This window comes from Pygoscelis adeliae, unplaced genomic scaffold, assembly GCF_000699105.1.
Source record: "Pygoscelis adeliae isolate BGI_AS28 unplaced genomic scaffold, ASM69910v1 Scaffold226, whole genome shotgun sequence".
NCBI lineage: Eukaryota > Metazoa > Chordata > Aves > Sphenisciformes > Spheniscidae > Pygoscelis > Pygoscelis adeliae.
The window spans coordinates 3710737-3727331 of record NW_008824983.1 but is presented as its reverse complement, the minus strand read 5'-3'; the positions used below and the strand labels follow the sequence as shown (position 1 = coordinate 3727331).

The following is a 16595-nucleotide window of genomic DNA, read 5'->3' as shown; positions in this document are numbered from 1 at the left end:
TGACTGCAGTGAATACCTGGGAGGACGGTACCGCCGAGGCAGGCAGGAACGCTGAGTGCGCGAGCCTCCCCGGTAGGCCTTGGCCCCTGTGAAAGGTAGCTCCCGAAACGCTGCCGTCTGCCGACACGACAAGCGTAACGAGTTCAGATTTTACTTGCAACAGCTTATTGTTGGTGCTGAAGGCAGAAGACACGGTGGATCTGCTTCGTTATCTAATAATGTCTTGCCTGTGGTAGTTCTGTCCTGTAGTTAGGACAGAAGTTAAACTGCAATTGATTGCTGAGTTTTTCCAGTGGGAGTATTCACACAGCCCTTTTCAAACAGAAACCTGAGGGGACTAAAAAGATGCTGGTGCTGAATTCTAACCAGGACCCCTTCTCTGAACAAACTGACCCCGTATCCCCCTGAACGCTATCAGTATAGTGAAGCTGCAGCGGGAGGAGAGGGATGACTGGAACCATGGTTTCGCAGGTAGCATTTCTTCTTGTGCTTCATATCAAATACGTCTGGCCATCTCACTAAGAAGCCAATGGCAGTATGGGAGGCTGGTGGCCTCATCCTTACAAATTCTGACCTTTTTGGCAGATCAGATTGCTAGATCAGTAGTCTAATGATTATTAAAGGTAACACATGTTTACCAATAGAGCAAGAGTGGTAACCAAAATTACAATTATACAAGTGGATTTCAGTTGAGCTGTCCGAACTGAAAAAAGTGCTGATTTCCACACGCCCCCCTTTAAAAAGCTCAGACTTCTGGTAGAAGAGCAGAAGGGTGATCTGTGTAACCACTTGCGTATGAAGAAATCTTTCTCCTCGGAGGAGGAGCTGGCTTGATTGTGGTACCATGGTTCACTTAAAAACAATGATGTGGAGCCGGAATTAAAGCTGACTCTGGAGCCAGCTGTTCAAGAATAGTTGGGGGCTTCGTACTTGGCACTGTCACGTGTTGTATCTTCTAGGGTTTAGCTGCTCGTCTCCCAGTGTTAGTCTTGCCAAAGGCTCGGTCCAGCTTTTAGTGATGTGTTCAGCAGCAGGCTGGGTCCTGGCCTAGCAAGTGATACCAGAGCGTTGATTCTGCTTTTCTCCAGCACTTCAGCCCTGTTCTTCTCTCGCTAATACACAGTCAGTTGTGTTCTCTGCATAAGCCATTTCATGCAACTGAGCTCCTATGTATGAAAAACCAAATTGGTTTCAATGACTTCAGGTAGAGGAGTTGAGACTTCAAGCCTATGATCTACTTTTTCGATGTAGGCTTTGGTTCTGTTCTAATTGGGTAAACATATTCCAGGGTGTAGCTGAGTTCACAACTCAGCTCATCACTGTTTAGCTCATACCTCTGTCATTGTTGACAAGGGGATGCCAGATGCTGTTATGCTTTGTAAGTAGATAGAGGAAATATTGCCCTCCCTTAGATGTATGTACAGCTCCTAGCACGGGGAAATAGCAGTGCTTTGCCATGTCACTGCTCCAGCACGTGGCACCACGTTGCTGTTCTGTGTAAGTACCTCATCTTTCAGCATAGTAGAGTGCCAGCTCTCATCTAGTTACGAGTTACCTAAACGGGGAGAGGGAGGATCAGGATGAAGTGCTGTGAAATCTGTGTGTACTTCCAATTCAAACTTCAAAATCTGTTATGCCCGGGGAGGTGGAACTCTGAATTTTGCCCCCTATCAGAGTTTCCTGGAAACTTCTAATCTGACCTCAGGTGGTGGCTTTGCGTATCCCACCCAGTGCTGACTGCTCCAGAAATTCTTGCACAGTTCATGACACTCATGCTTCTTTTAAGAGTTGTTTGTAAGAGGAGGTTAACTATTGCTGGAGGGGCAGGGGGAGGTGTGATTATTTAGGATAAAATTAGGAAGTCAGCAGGAGCTAGAGGAAAATATACTAGTTCAGCTGATTAGTTGTGCTAAAGTTTGAGAGGATTTATAAGCAGCTCTTCTTATATTTTAATAAGTCAAGGGCTATGCTGTGGTTATAAAACCTAAATATAATGCGAGTTAAAAATGTCCTGTGATGGAAATAGCAACATGCATGTGGAACACTGGCTATTTAAATGCATTAGTTTAATGATGTCGGAAAATGGGCCAATTGGAAAGTACAGCTAATTTTACAGAGGCTGCTTTTTGTGTGAGCTGGGACCTAGAGGCAGCCTCCATGAGTATGGGGGTTTGGAGTAAACTATGGACATACCTGCACTTAATACTGGTAAGATGTTGTGAGCAAGCATGTTTAGTGCGTGGAGGACTTCTTGCTCATCTCCAGCACGAGATGGCCCATGTCTTTGTGGGTTTTACAGAGCTATTTGACAGCATGTGCACAAATTCTTTGTTGCAACTTTGCAGCTGAGTGGAGGTCAGCCAAGAGTGAAGTAATTGAGGATGAAGTTGGGACAGAGTTGCAAGGTGTTGCTGAACCTGTTATTTGGAAGATGAAGCGCCCTGATGCAAGCTCACGCTCGGGTGTGTCCTTTGGTTGATGTAACATCAATCATCTGTTGCCTCGTTGAGGCGACTCAATGACACCAATGGGTCCTTCTAGAAAGAAGTACAGAAGTCCTCAGGAGAGCATTAGTTGAAATGGAACAATCGCACCCAGAAACATCCCAGGGAAAGAAATGTAAATAATGGTCTGTTTTCATTGACAGATATTTCTTCCCGCACCCAGAGAGGCCTTAGAATATCCGAGGTGCTTCAAATGCTGAGCTGAGGCACTAAACATACCTTAGAAATGCAGTGTGGAGTTCAAGCAACAGTTGCAAGTCTTAGCAAAGCTTGGCCACAGGATTTTATGGTATCTTGTGCTGCTAGTGTCTGACGCTTGTTTTGAACCAGATATGCTAGGAATTTCAGCTTTAAAGGATTTCCTCTGAAACTTTTCTTGAATGGTCTCTTTTTTGTTATTTCAATCCTAAATGGTTTAAAGCTACAGATGTACAAAGGAAGCTGTATGTCACCCCCCATCTAACTTCTAATTAAAACATTTTTTTAATGTATTGTTTATGTTTTGTCCAACACGTGCTTCTGAGTGTCCTTTCCTTCAAGAAACTAAAAACTAGGTTTATTTGAAGGGGCTGCATTATACGGACTATCAGCCTTCTCAGGTGTGCCCTAGATAATATTGTCTGTATGTGGAAAACATTCTCACAGTGTTCTAAAGCAGGTATATACTTCCCACAGTAGAAATGCTCTTTTCTGGGGTTAATATTGGGGTGGGTGTAGGTAGGTGTTTCTGAAAGTAGTTTCCATGAACTTCAGGTAGTAGTAGAAAATTAATTCCTGTTTTTAGGAAGCAGCGCTGCTCAGGTTTTTTTTCTTAATAAAGAGGATGTTATAATTAACTGTAGTATGGTGTGCATTTATTTTAGTCGATATGTTCTTGGAATGGATAAGATTTGAGAATCTATTCAAATTATGTGTTTTTACCCCAATCCCTTACTCTCCTCTCATGTCTCCTGACAACAAATAGCAAACAAATGAGAAATAAATTTTTTTTTTTTTTTTGTCTGGAAGTTAGTTGTTCATCAGGGGTGACTCTTCCATAGAAGTGGTATTTTTGGGATACATTTTCTTAAAAATGTTCCATTGAATGCTTTGAACTTATTCGTCACTTTCACTCCCGTTGAGCAATATGATGGCAGTCTTCAGATATGAGTGTTCCTATGAGTTTTTTCGAAAATCAACAGCTGAGTAGAGAAGAGAGACACTGATGGATGAAGAGAGTGTCATGTAAATGCAGCCCCTGCTAGATGCTGCAGAGCTTACGTTATTGGAGACTGATGTAAATGCCACAGGAAAAACTTTAATCAGAGTTTATATGTTATTCGTGACCATCCTTAAGGTACAAGTTCACGGGTAAACTGAATTTTGCTAGTTCTCCAGGTTACTGAACTTAACTTTGACTTTCAGAAAATCTTTTTATTACATAATACTCTTGAGTTGCGTGGATTAAGAAAAGCAATGAATTTCCATAAGCTGTTTTTAAAGAAATATTGTTGAAAGATTTTTCAAAAACGTTGATCTTTGTGGTTTTTTGTTTGACTGTTTTTTCCTCTGATTTAGAAAACTCTATGTGATGTCATTCTTATGGTTCAAGAAAGAAAGATCCCAGCTCACCGTGTTGTGCTTGCTTCAGCCAGTCATTTTTTTAACTTGATGTTTACTAGTAAGTCTTTTCAAAATTGATTTATTGTAAGCTTTCCTGATGATATCCTGTTAGACTTGTGGCTGACAAGCTGTTTATTTTATGAAAGTGATTAATTTCAGGGATAAGTATAAGAAGATTTCCTCATTTTGTGTCTTCCTTCCCTTCATCTCTGTTCACCCTTCCCCTCAATTTCCCTTTAACTCTCCTTTGATCAAGTCAAGTGTTACTTCATACGTAAGCTCTCTTATTAACTGAGGCCCATACACTGTATTAGAGTTGGTCTCCCTCCCTTAACCTGAAAATTGGGGGTTTTTACTCCCATGACAGAATTTGTCTGCCCCATGGCTTCCCACCATTTGGCACTTCCACATATAAAACGGGCTTTCAGAAGTGTAAATATTCTTGCATTTATGCTATCTTCACAAATTCAATTACGTAGCATGTATCCTACTTTTGTATGCTTTACCCATGAATTGTAAAATTACTGTGGTATAAAACACACATTAAAGTCGAGTAGAAGTAAAATAAGCATGCCTGCCAGTGGTCAGCTTGTAACCGTCCGTGGGCAAACTTGCAGTGCTGTGTCTGGATGTGGGGAGCTCGGAGCTGTCTCTATTGCTATCAGCTTGAACGTGGGAATAGCTTTTGACGGTGCAGCATGTGCTTCCTGTTTTTGGCGGTGCTAACTTGGCAGTCTGCACTCCAGTCAACAGCATCTATGACCTTTTCTATTTAATACAGTTTATCATAATTTACGTAATACAAGCATGAGCACGCACCGGTTATCTTGTTTGTCCCACTGCCTCCTTTCTTTCCTGACTTGCATTAGTAATCCTGGGAAAACAGCAATCAACGGTGTGCAGTTTTTAGCAGGTTCCCACTTTGTATAATCACTTTATTTTCTACTGTTTGCAAAACGTACAGTAACTAGAGCGGCTTATTGATGTAGTTTGTCTTTTAATCTATTTGCAGCAAATATGCTTGAATCAAAGTCCTTTGAGGTGGAACTAAAAGATGCAGAACCTGACATTATTGAACAGCTCGTGGAGTTTGCTTATACTGCAAGGTATTTTTGTTATTTAAAGCTGACACTTTTTCTAGGAAGCCTGCCAATTGTAAATGATAAAAATCTTAAAATAATGCTTTTATGATTCATCAGTTTTGTTACCATTACAATTCTTTACTTTGTTTAAAGCCTGATGACTAGGTGACTAGACCTTCTATCCTTCTTCCCTTTTCCTTTTATTTAATCAGTAGGAAGCCCTACAGACTAAAGAGTGGTAGTTGTCTCCAGAAAGCAATTCAAAGCACTTCAAGCTTTTGACTTCAGTGTTGGAGTCAAATGATACTTCCCATTGTTCTGAAATTCAGGCCCTTATTGATATCAGCAGGGTTTCTCTTTATGGCCATGGTAGCTATCGCACAGAACCATTTCCAGGGGTTATACCTTCACCTCAGGACAGGCAGGGTGGATAACTGTTCTGTGAACAGCATTTCCCTCCTATCTCAGGTTGTCCGTGTGTTTTGTTCTGTTTTGTTTTTGTTGTTGTTTTTAACGGAGCTTGTGCAGATTCCTAGGACTGTAAACAGTACTTCTTAATCAGCTCTCCTGACCGATGGATGGCAGGCCTTTCATCTTTGTACTAATGGGATTAACTCTCCTTAGGAAGGCTTTCTCCTTTCTTTGAGAGGAATCTTGTTGTATAGTCCATCAGTGGTGAGAGACAGTCAGTGTCGGCACCCCAGCCATATGGTTGCCTCCCCTGGTGCCCAAGCCCTTGTCTTGACAGTGAGTTTAGCAAGATTTTGCTGATGCCTGTTTGGGAGTAGGAGACTGTTGAAAAAAGGTTCTGTTCATTTTCTGTTTTGTGAAGGTGGCTAATCACACAAGTCAAAGCAATAGTATGGTACTGCAGAAAGCCCATGTTAAAGGCTTATTCTTCAGAATCCAGGACTGTTTACTCTTTGCCCTTCCTCAGTAAAGTGGAGCAAAGGAAAGCAATCTGGAAAGATCATGAAGGGAGGTTGTGTCTTCAGACTGTGTGTGAAAGATTCTTGGGCAAATAGCAGGGAACTAATTTTGCCATTTATGTGAATTGGTGTAAGTTGTTTTTTTTTTACTACAACAAAGTAGGTAATTTTAGTGATGCTAACTTTACACCTTCTGTTTTGCAGAATTTCAGTGAACAGCAATAATGTCCAGTCTTTACTAGATGCAGCAAACCAATATCAGATTGAACCTGTGAAAAAAATGTGTGTGGACTTTTTAAAAGAACAAGTTGATGCTTCTAATTGTCTTGGTAAGAGAAATGCAGACTTAAATTTACTGTTTTTTTTAACTTTGCTGTTCCTGAAAAATAGATAGTATTGTCTAAAAGACAGTAATATTTGGCTAAATCCAGGCACGTAAAAATAATTTTGCTTTGAATCTGAACTGTTGTCCCTTGCTGTAGACAAAACAATCTGGCAGTTGTCTTCTCCAGTATCAGGGTCCACTGACTGTGCTAGGTCTCATCCCAGCTTGGCAGCACCCTGGAGCCACTTGTTTGTTAGAGAACCTCAGCTGTTTAGTAAGGTGGAGCTTTCAGTTGTTGTTACTGTACTTGGAGACAGAATTTGACAGAGTTGTAATATCTGCAAAACTAGCATATCTTCTAAAAGTATGAACAGGATAAGTTTAGGTCACTTTTGGTTTTAGTTGCTTTTCATTTTGACTGAAATCCATGGATGTTATCTGGGCAGGTTTGATATTTAATGTGTTCTGTAGCCCTAATGTGGAAAGCGTTACAGAAAAGGTAAGTACCAGGTAGAACTAAATGCTTTTTCATGCTTAAGATTTTCTGCGCTTTATTTAATCAGAGGTTAAAGATAAACTTGTTTATAGGGTTTCTTACTGACATTTGTCACGTAATTCTCCCAGTAACATCTCAATCATGTTATAGATGTTTATAATATCAATAGAAATATTTTGCAGAGTATCTGAATTATAATGATTCAGCTGACACTTCAGTGCAGTACAGCTGTGGCTCTGAAACAACTACTGGAAGAAAGACACTACCTTCTAAGGAAAATGCCACTTAGGCTTGCTTTGAGGCATATTCCCTCCTCTGGTTAACTAGAAAATTAATCGTGGTCTCTAACACTCGCATACTTTGTTGCCAATTTATAGCAAAAAGGGAGATAAAGATTAAATCAATTTTTCCTCAAGGCATTGTTTACAAGTCGAAATGTGTTCTGTGCAGACTCATAGGCAAGTCTGTAGTTCATTAAAAAAAAAGTGTATTTGAAAGAAACCATGGCTTATTTTGAATCTCGTGAAATTTTGTCAAGAGGTCACATACTTGGATTTTATCTTTCTAGTTTGCATTTTACTACCTAGAGCACCTCAGGCCAGTTGCAGCACATGGGTTGGCGAGTTGCTTGTACCCCACTTGCCATCTCCTCTATGGAAGGAGGAGGAAGACTGTAGCATGATGAGCAAAAGTTGCTGCTGAAAAGCTCTGTGCTTACCTGGTTTCTAATGGGAAGGTTGGAAACGGTGCTTCTCAGTATAAATAGCAACTGCTACTTTTATGCCAACCTTCTGCCCTTGCAGCAGCATCAACTTGACTTTTTTTGTGGTGGTCTGCAGCTGACTGTGCTACCTGTATAGAAAAGTGCCAGTTCACTGTGATTCTTGAAGGAAATTTGGCTTGGTTGGTGACTGCTGCTGCACGAGCAGGTCAGGGAGGTCATAAAACCTGGATCCAGTTTCTCAAGCTGTTCTGGTTAGACTTCGTTGTTGTGATATCGCTCAGACCTAGTTAAGGTACTGTTAACTGCTTTGTAATGGGAAAAGAAACAGTGAGTAGAAAAGAAAAGGGAATGAGAAAAGAAAAGAAGTAGTGCTGGAAAGATAGTTAATAGAGCAAGTGCTACAGGTCTGACTCTCCAATTAGTTTGGTAGTGATAGGGATCAGAAGCTTGTGCTTATCTTAGTTTGTCTGGAGTTGCAGATGAGTTATGACAGCATGTGTTTTAAGGGGGTGGGGAAGCATGGTAATAAATATTAAACTGGGGTTGCAAGTATCACTGAAATTAAGGTAATTTTATTCTATTTTAATATATTAAAGGTAATTGCAGTTCAAGTTTGGAAAGGTTTTTTTCTTACTTTTTCCTTCATAGGTATAAGTGTTTTAGCAGAATGCCTAGACTGTCCAGAACTGAAAGCCACTGCAGATGACTTTATCCATCAGCATTTCACTGAAGTTTACAAGACAGATGAGTTTCTTCAGCTTGATGTTAAGCGTGTGACACATCTCTTGAACCAAGATACATTGACAGTGAGGGCAGAAGACCAGGTGAGATCCCTGTTTCATACCAGCTAAGAGCATTGAACTTCACTATCTTTTTTTAATCAAGAACTGGTTTAAAGTATCTCACTTCTGATGTTCCTACAGTATATGATGCACATAGTGCTTGCTAAATTGTAGAATAAAAGGTGCATCCTGGCTTGGTCAAAACCAAATATTAATGAATATCGACACTTCAGGTGTGGTTATTATATGTGTTGTTTCAGCAAACTAGGAAGAAAGAAGTCATAAAGGGAGTAAGCAAAACAGTTTCCTTTATGGAGAATAGCTATAGGGCTTCTGATTCCATAGTATGTGAGCTGAATTAAGTTTGATGTATTATAGTAGTTGCTCCTAGATTGGGGTTCGCGTGCTATCGGTGAAAGTGAACTACTTCAAAGCGATAAGCAAACTGCACCTTAATGGCTGCATGTCTCTACCCGAGTATGGTCTCAGCCCATTTCAGAGAGGAGTTGCTTCTGATGGAAACGTATGCATACACAAGTTAAGCTTGGGGAACTAAGGGACTTGAAAGCAAGATGAACAAAACACTGAAAGCTAGATGCATTGACAGTGATTGATTGGTGGAAGGCCCTTATTTAGGGAGTGGGCACAAAAAAATTTAGGTGGCTGAAAGGAGCCTGGAGTTTCACTCAATTAAAAGTTGTAACCTGTGGTAGAAATTTCATTCACAGCTGTCCCATTTGGAAAGCTTGATTCAGCTTAGCGCAGCCCTGAATGCTTGTTCGCCAGCTTGTTCTTCCTACTGCAGGAAAATAGGAAGAATATAGGTGTGTCTGCACTGCAGCCCAAAGAGGTGATGGCAGGATGGTTGTAGCTGCTGGGTATTTCTTATAGCTTCTCAGTCAAATCCATTGAAACCATACTGAAATCTTGCCTTTGCTGTTCTGGTGCTTGAACTAGGTAATTTAAGTTTGTTTGGGTATGTCATCATGAGCTGAGTCATACCTTTGAAGTGCAACAGGGGGATCTCATAGTCAAGACGGTATGTGTATCCACTTAGATAGCAATGGATGTTTTCCTGACTCTGAAGTTTAGCTTTCATAGAATTAATGCATTTTCTTCAATGTATCTCTTGCAGTAAAAAGCTTCAATGAAAGTAAGAATTACTAAGAGTGGGGGATAATATCAGGTGACTAGAATACAACAGTTGGCTATGAATATGAGTTATGTCACAGTTCAACATTCTTGTTGTGTGCTGGGAAAAGTTCAGGTCACAGGGTAACATTCTCAATGCTGGAAGTGTTGTTTAGCTTGCAACCACAATGACACTTTGGAATTTACATTCTTGAAGTTCTGTTGGTAAGGTAGGATGGCATGCTTTAACTTGGCAGCAGTGGTAGAAATCTTGTGTAGGCAGCATGGCATCATTAAAATTCCTTTCGGAAAGTGGCAGTGTGCAGTATGAAACTGCGGAAGTTTGCCAGCGATACTAAAGGAATCTTACTTCTCAGGAGTACTCCTAGAAAGTTGACATTATACTCTTAACTTTTGTATTGGTGTAAAGCATATTTATATTTAGCAAAAAAGGAAGGTAACTTTAATTACTAGTTGTCCTATTTCTCCTGTATGCAAGTAATGTTTCTGTTGATGAGGGGATACAATGCTCCTGTCCCAGTCATTCTGTTGAATTTCCTTAGCTGATGGAATTGAGCCTTAAATTCTTTTTTTTTTAATTTCTTTACTCTCCTTTGTTCCCTGGTCATTTTGCAGGATTATAGCTGAGGTGGTTTAGCAGTCTTTCTGAATAACTGCCATTAAATGTCTTTCTACATTATATCTCAGTCACTCACTGCTGATCAGTTTCAGCTACAGGAGTGGGTATTGACTGTGCTATCACTTGTAACGAAGTTAGTGCTGACTCTGAAGTAGGAGCATAGCGGATAAACTTGCTGTGTCTGAGAGCAGCACTGAAGTATCTTAGTACATAGGTAAAATTGGATTTTCATTTCATTCCTTCCTGACCCAGAGGACAATCATAAATAGAGCAGATTTCTTGGTTACCTTCCCTGTTCTGTCCTCCCTGCCCCCTAAGGAAACCCATTATCTTTTCCTGTAAAGAAGGAATGGAGAGGAGGCTCTCTGAATGGTAAATTTACAGCAGCCTGCAGCTAAAAACTTTAATTTAAATGGTCCCCTAAGACACAACAATAGCAATATATTTGGATCCCCAACACTATGATTCGGTAACAGAAGCAGATTGTCAGCTCAGGAGACTGTATCAAGTAGAAGCTGTTTCAACATTTCTGGTGAAGTATTACCTGTGTTTGTGATACAGAACTCGAAGCATATTAGTTTTAACCTGGTACAAGGGTTACCCATGTTAATGTGAACTGCAGATTCATGCTTCCCCTTTGAAGGAAAAGGGGGAAAAATAAAAAAGGCTAAATAGCAGAAGTAGTGGTTTGATTTTTTTTTTTTAAGTTTGTAGATGGGTTTTATTCTGTGGTTGTATGTTTGTTTTACTTCATGTCTGACCATTGTCTTTTTTGGTGTTTGGTTGGTTGTTTTGTTGTGGTGTTTTTTGGGGGTTTAGTTTTGTTTTGGTTTTTTTGGAAGATGGTGATGGTCCCCACATACTAAACTGTTAGTATAAGTTAACCTCCAACAGGCAGAAGAATCAGTTTGGGGCATTAAGCTTTTGTTATTTGCCTTACTGTGTGGTGATGTACCTTATCCTTTTCTTTCCTTCTCTCTTATTTAAGGTTTATGATGCAGCAGTCAGATGGCTGAAGTATGATGAGCCAAATCGCCAGCCGTACATGGTTGATATTCTTGCTAAAGTCCGATTTCCTCTTATATCAAAGAACTTCTTAAGTAAAACAGTTCAGGCTGAACCACTTATTCAGGATAACCCAGAATGCCTTAAAATGGTGATCAGTAAGTTGACCTCTAGCAGAAATCTTTAATGTTCTGTATAATTAAAAAAATGCTGAGGAATTTTTGAAAATTGTTTGCTTTAAAACGCTCTGACAACATTTTCACAGTAAATTCATCTGACTGTATTCCCCTTAGGATGCTGCGTTTAGTTGAAGTTGGATTAGCAGATTATCATGTAAATAAAACCCAGCTTATGTAACAGAGTGTGACTTTTCATTTCTTTTCTCCTAGCAAATGACATGAACTCCATGATAAGTAATGGAATGGAGATTTTATCAGTGAGTCATTAGGGTAATTGGAAGTGTTAGTGTGCCTTTGGGACAGGCTAGTAACTTCAATATTGTTCAGGTTCATATGTGATTTAATAAAAGAAATATTTTATGTCAGAATTTTGAAAATTATAAAGCTTCCCTAAGCAAATTAGAATGTTAAGCATATGTTGCACTATTTTCATCTCTAATATATACTGACCGTTGAGCCTACAGACAGTTGAATTCTCAAGGTGCAGGTGAGATAGGGAACAAGCTTCACTTTTGTTTTTAGACACCATTTGTGAAATTTTATCATGTAAGGAAAGAAAAGCCTAGATGTTGATGAATATTCTGGAAGGAAATTTTTTAATTTTGGTAGTGGTTAACTAGTTGGCTTCATTTTAGTGTAGATGTAAAAAACAGTATGCAACTGTGTTCCTTCAGTCAAAGAACAAGATTCAAATTAACCTATATGTTGGTAAGTATTTGTTGACCATCAACATCTCAGTCATACTTGTGTGACACGGAGTTGGGTACATTGTTTAAGAAATAAGGATTTTTGCCTGGCTTTAGTGGCTTGCAATGTCACTAATATTTTTGCATTCTTTGGAACATTTCTTAGGAGAAAGCTTGACAATGGAAAATATTAGTTACGATTGGTATAAGAAAATAAGCAAAGAACAAAAGTGAGGGGTTTCCATGAGGTACAATATGCTAGAGATGCATTCCTTATTAATCAGAAATTGGGGGGTGGTATGACAGGCATGGTTGACTCCTCATTGCATTCAAGTCCCTTCTTTTAATGTTAGTATTGTCCTCTTTAGGCTCCAAGTTCTGCCGTTCCTTTTCTTTGGGTTTGCTTCCTTTTGACTGTTTCAGTGTAACAAACTTAGTTGCTTGTTAATATTGGCTAAATGAGACGATCGATAAATTGGTATATAACGTGAGTCCATATCCGTGTCCTGTTTTCACATGGAGCAGGCAATTTGAAATAGGGTGTAAATCTGGATGTAAGCTCCCATCCTCGTGTGCTGCTGTGCATTCTTCCCTTTTAAATCAAAGCTGTATAGGTGTAATGTAGAAACTTGGTTTCCCCTGTTTCCCTTCCTTCCCTCTCTCTCTGCCCCCATCCCTGCCTCTGAAACATCCCTTTCCATGTATGAGCTACACTGGATCTGCAACAGTTGTTGTCTTCCTTTCAGGTGGGATGCGATACCATCTACTTTCCCCAGAAGACAGAGAAGAGTTAGTGGAAGGTACGCGGCCAAGAAGAAAAAAACATGATTATCGCATTGCTTTGTTTGGAGGCTCACAGCCCCAGTCCTGCAGATATTTTAATCCAAAGGTAATCGTTACCTCAGAATGCATTAAGATTCACTGTTTGTAATTTTACGTGTTTTATTTGCTGATGATATTAACTAAGACATAATGATCTACAAAACAGTATTAGGAAGGATGTATTCCCTGCCTCTTGGGTATACAGTTGGAAGAGTATGGTTAATTAGGTATTTTCAAGTCTGTCTACCTAGTTGTAATACTTCATTTTGAATAGAATGATTATGTGTTTGCTTATTGGCAATATTAGATATGGAGTTCTGATAAATCCATCTGCGTTGAGAATTGATTGGTATGTGCATCCCACAGCTGGAAATAAATAAAAGGTCACCGAAACATCAAGCAATCTGTTAGGAATATATGAAAGTCTGTATGCATGTGCATGCACATATGTGTTCAGAGAATAACTCAAAGCAATTTCTTTTTAGCACAAGTTAAATTATTGGCTCATATGTTAGTGTAGAACACAGTTTTAGAGTCCAAGGTGGTTTTTCAGTGCATTTATAATAAATATGTAACCACTTCTAAATCCCAATGGTTCACAATTTTGTTTGTTCTTAAGAGTATGTAAGGAGAAGAATTGGGAGCCAAGTATTACACAAGTGGAAAAGAGTGAGTTTCTACAACAAAAAACTTGGAGATGGCCAATTTAGAGCAAGCAAGCAAGCTTTGCCTGAAATTTGTTTCCATGTTTCCTGAATAAAATCAAGCCACAGGAATGGCATATATTTCAGCTATGCAGACTAGATGAGAGATGGTCTAGAAACATCAGCTGTATGCGGAAGGATTATCTATACTCTCTTTTACCAGGCAAGCACATGCAGTAATACAGAAAAAAAGTTGCTACATAAACATCAGGGCTCTCTAAATTACGAGATTACATACATGTAATATTTTGTTGCAGAAATTCTGGTTGCTCTAACTCAGCATATTAAATGCTCGTTATAGTTTCAGAGTTGTGTGTTATCTGTGTGAACTTTATAGTCAATGTGAGCCCTGTCAAATCTAATTCAGAATGAATGAGCCCTTGGGATGTGTTTTGAACTCATCAGTCACGTTCCCTTATGTAAGATAAAATTGAAGCCACCTTCTTTGAGAACCACTCAGGTCTGGGGGGGAAAAAACCTACCAGCTTTGCTGACTTAGTTTGCGAGATATTTAATATGTATTTTTATTGGGAATTCCAAATTCCTAAATAATGACCACCTTTTTCCTTCATACACATACTCAAGTAAGATAAGGAGTACTCCAGCTGGGGGCGAGGAGGTGAGGGGAACAGAGCAGATAATTCTTTCTTTTCCAAGGTCTGAGTTGGGGAAGCCTTTGATCAGGGCATTCATACTTTTCAAACAGTTACTTGGTTTTTGGCATTTTAACAAGTTGTAATTTATGCAGTATGCTCTGACCTTTCTTTTATTAAAAGGAAATCAGATGAAAGTTTCTTTCTCTTAATCTTCAATTACTTATGTTGGAACAAAGCTAATTTTAGGCAGGATGGAAACTAGCTTTGAGACTTATTGTCCCAGTCATTAATTGGCAACGGTGGTGTTATCAGCATAGCGTGCATGTGGTCTCTTTACCAACTTTACCTAACCGATAGGTTAAATTCCACAAGTGCCTAATGTCAATGGTGGTCAGAACCCCCCCCCACAGTTGTCACCATGTATTTTCTGAAAACTTAATTGTGTTTGAAAAATGATAATCTCAGTGCATGCTGAGTGGGAGCGACAGGCAAAGACTTAAGCTAAAAGGAAAATTATGTATGTAGTTAGGTGATCTTCAGTCAGACCTAAACTATAATATTACAGAGAGATCTGTTCTGTGGACAAAAAGTCTTATATAGACAAGTCTACATAAAGCATAGGATAAAATAGCTTATTTTTTTCATAGACATTTGTCCAGGCGTAACACCAAAAAAGAATTGTGTTTGGAAGAAATTTTGCAGAACTGCCTCTTGATCAAGCTTTATGGCCTTGCATGTGGTTTGGGGGGGGGGGAGCGGGGCAGGGAAGGAAAAGGAAAAAAGTGGGTAATCAGAGATCTTGATTCTAACAAGCATGTCTTCCTTGAATGTTTTCCTAGTGCTTATATGCTTTCTTGGGTATTCTTAGCTAGCCTGTCATGTCTTGTTGAATAGCTTTTACTTACTTCATTTCCAACTCTAAGCTATTTAAAGGTCCTTTTCTGGATGTTTTGCTTGATGAGTATGAGTTTGATCTTTAATTAAACTGTGACAGTAGCTTCTTAAATGCAACAAACCAAGGATCCAGAACCCCTGTTGAACTAGCATCGTGTGCATGCAAAATAAGTGTGGGATATAAGGCTCCAATGCTGCGAAGACTATATTGCGTTTAACTCACTTTAATTAGTCTCATCAAAAGATGATGGGAGTGTCACAGAGCAGAGAATTAAGGTTGTGTATGTACTTTTGCAAGGTTAGGACCTTGGGAAAGAAAATTTTGTCTGTTGAACTGATTGAATAGTGACCTAGTCCTTTCACTTTTGATTTTAATTAAATTCAATAATTTAATTGAATTCTTACATCAGCTAAAGAAACAGTTCAAAACAAAGGTTATGTTTTTCCTGAAAATATTTTCTCAGTTGTGATATAAATTTCAATAATTCTAACACTATAAAACTAGTGGAAAAAATTTTAATTTTCACTGATTGCTTTGCACACAAAATTAGTCTCTAATGCTGATCTTCATTTCTTTGTTGTCAAAAAGGGTTCTTTAAATAAGAATGGATTGGATACTGTGTGTTATTTGTTGAGACTGTTAGCAGTATTACTTTAAGCCTGTATTTGTTGTCTTTGTTGCACTGTAACTGATATTTCTATTGATGCATGTACTTCATCAAGAGAGCGAAATGATGCAACAGGACAGATGCAGACGGGCATAAAACTTGTGGAGCAATCTGGCACTATTTTGAGTAGAGATGTTTGCTTTCAGAATACTACTAGAAATCCTAGATGTCCTATTAACGGTGGTGGGAAGCATTTTCTTGTTGAATTTTCCTTAAAATATTTAAAAAAGGCTTTTTTTTTTGTCCAGGTTGGGAATAAAATACGTTTTGGTTTTTTTTATGAATTCTTGATAAAAATTTACACATGACTTTATGGGATTTTGAGGCAGCAATATGCTTATTCTTTTGAAATTGCTGTCTCTAGTGATCAGAAACGGCTGGAAGTTTTAACTTTTTAACAGTGCAAAATCCAGCAATGACAAGTAAAAAGTAACATGCCTGGCAACGCTATTTCTTGATGATTAAGGGAACCAGCATACCTTTTATGAGGAGATAGAGCTGTAGTCAATAAGCTATTAGTGGGGAGGTTGTCCATATTAGGCATGTCTGCTGTTTTTTCTGACAAACTTGGAAGAGGATGTATCAACTGAAAACGAGGGAAAAGCATTAAACAAAAGGAGGTGCTTTTTCACATGGCCCGTAATTACATGTGCCATTCTTGTCACAGGGTCTTGTGGCTGCTAGTTCAGATAGTAGTTTTAATAAGTGATTAAATAAGTTCCTGAAAGCGAAAAAAGCCTTTCAAAAACTATAAATACAAAGGTACAGCTTCTGCCTCTGGTGTCCTGCATCACAATTTGTTGAAAACAAAGATCAGCAGGGAAGG

The 16595-nt window shown here is 39.0% G+C and overlaps 1 protein-coding gene across 1 annotated transcript in view; it reads left to right on the top strand.

Annotated features, from left to right (window-relative positions):
• Nucleotides 1–4065: 4065 nt before the first annotated feature.
• KLHL7 (kelch-like family member 7) overlaps nt 4066–16595 on the top strand; it is a 20833-nt gene continuing 8303 nt past the window's right edge. The window contains exons 1-6 of the mRNA XM_009325739.1: nt 4066–4164; nt 5119–5212; nt 6322–6446; nt 8311–8486; nt 11204–11378; nt 12832–12974. Coding sequence (XP_009324014.1) covers nt 4086–4164; nt 5119–5212; nt 6322–6446; nt 8311–8486; nt 11204–11378; nt 12832–12974 — 792 coding nt within the window. The 5' untranslated portion in view covers nt 4066–4085. The remainder of the gene's footprint in view (nt 4165–5118; nt 5213–6321; nt 6447–8310; nt 8487–11203; nt 11379–12831; nt 12975–16595) is intronic.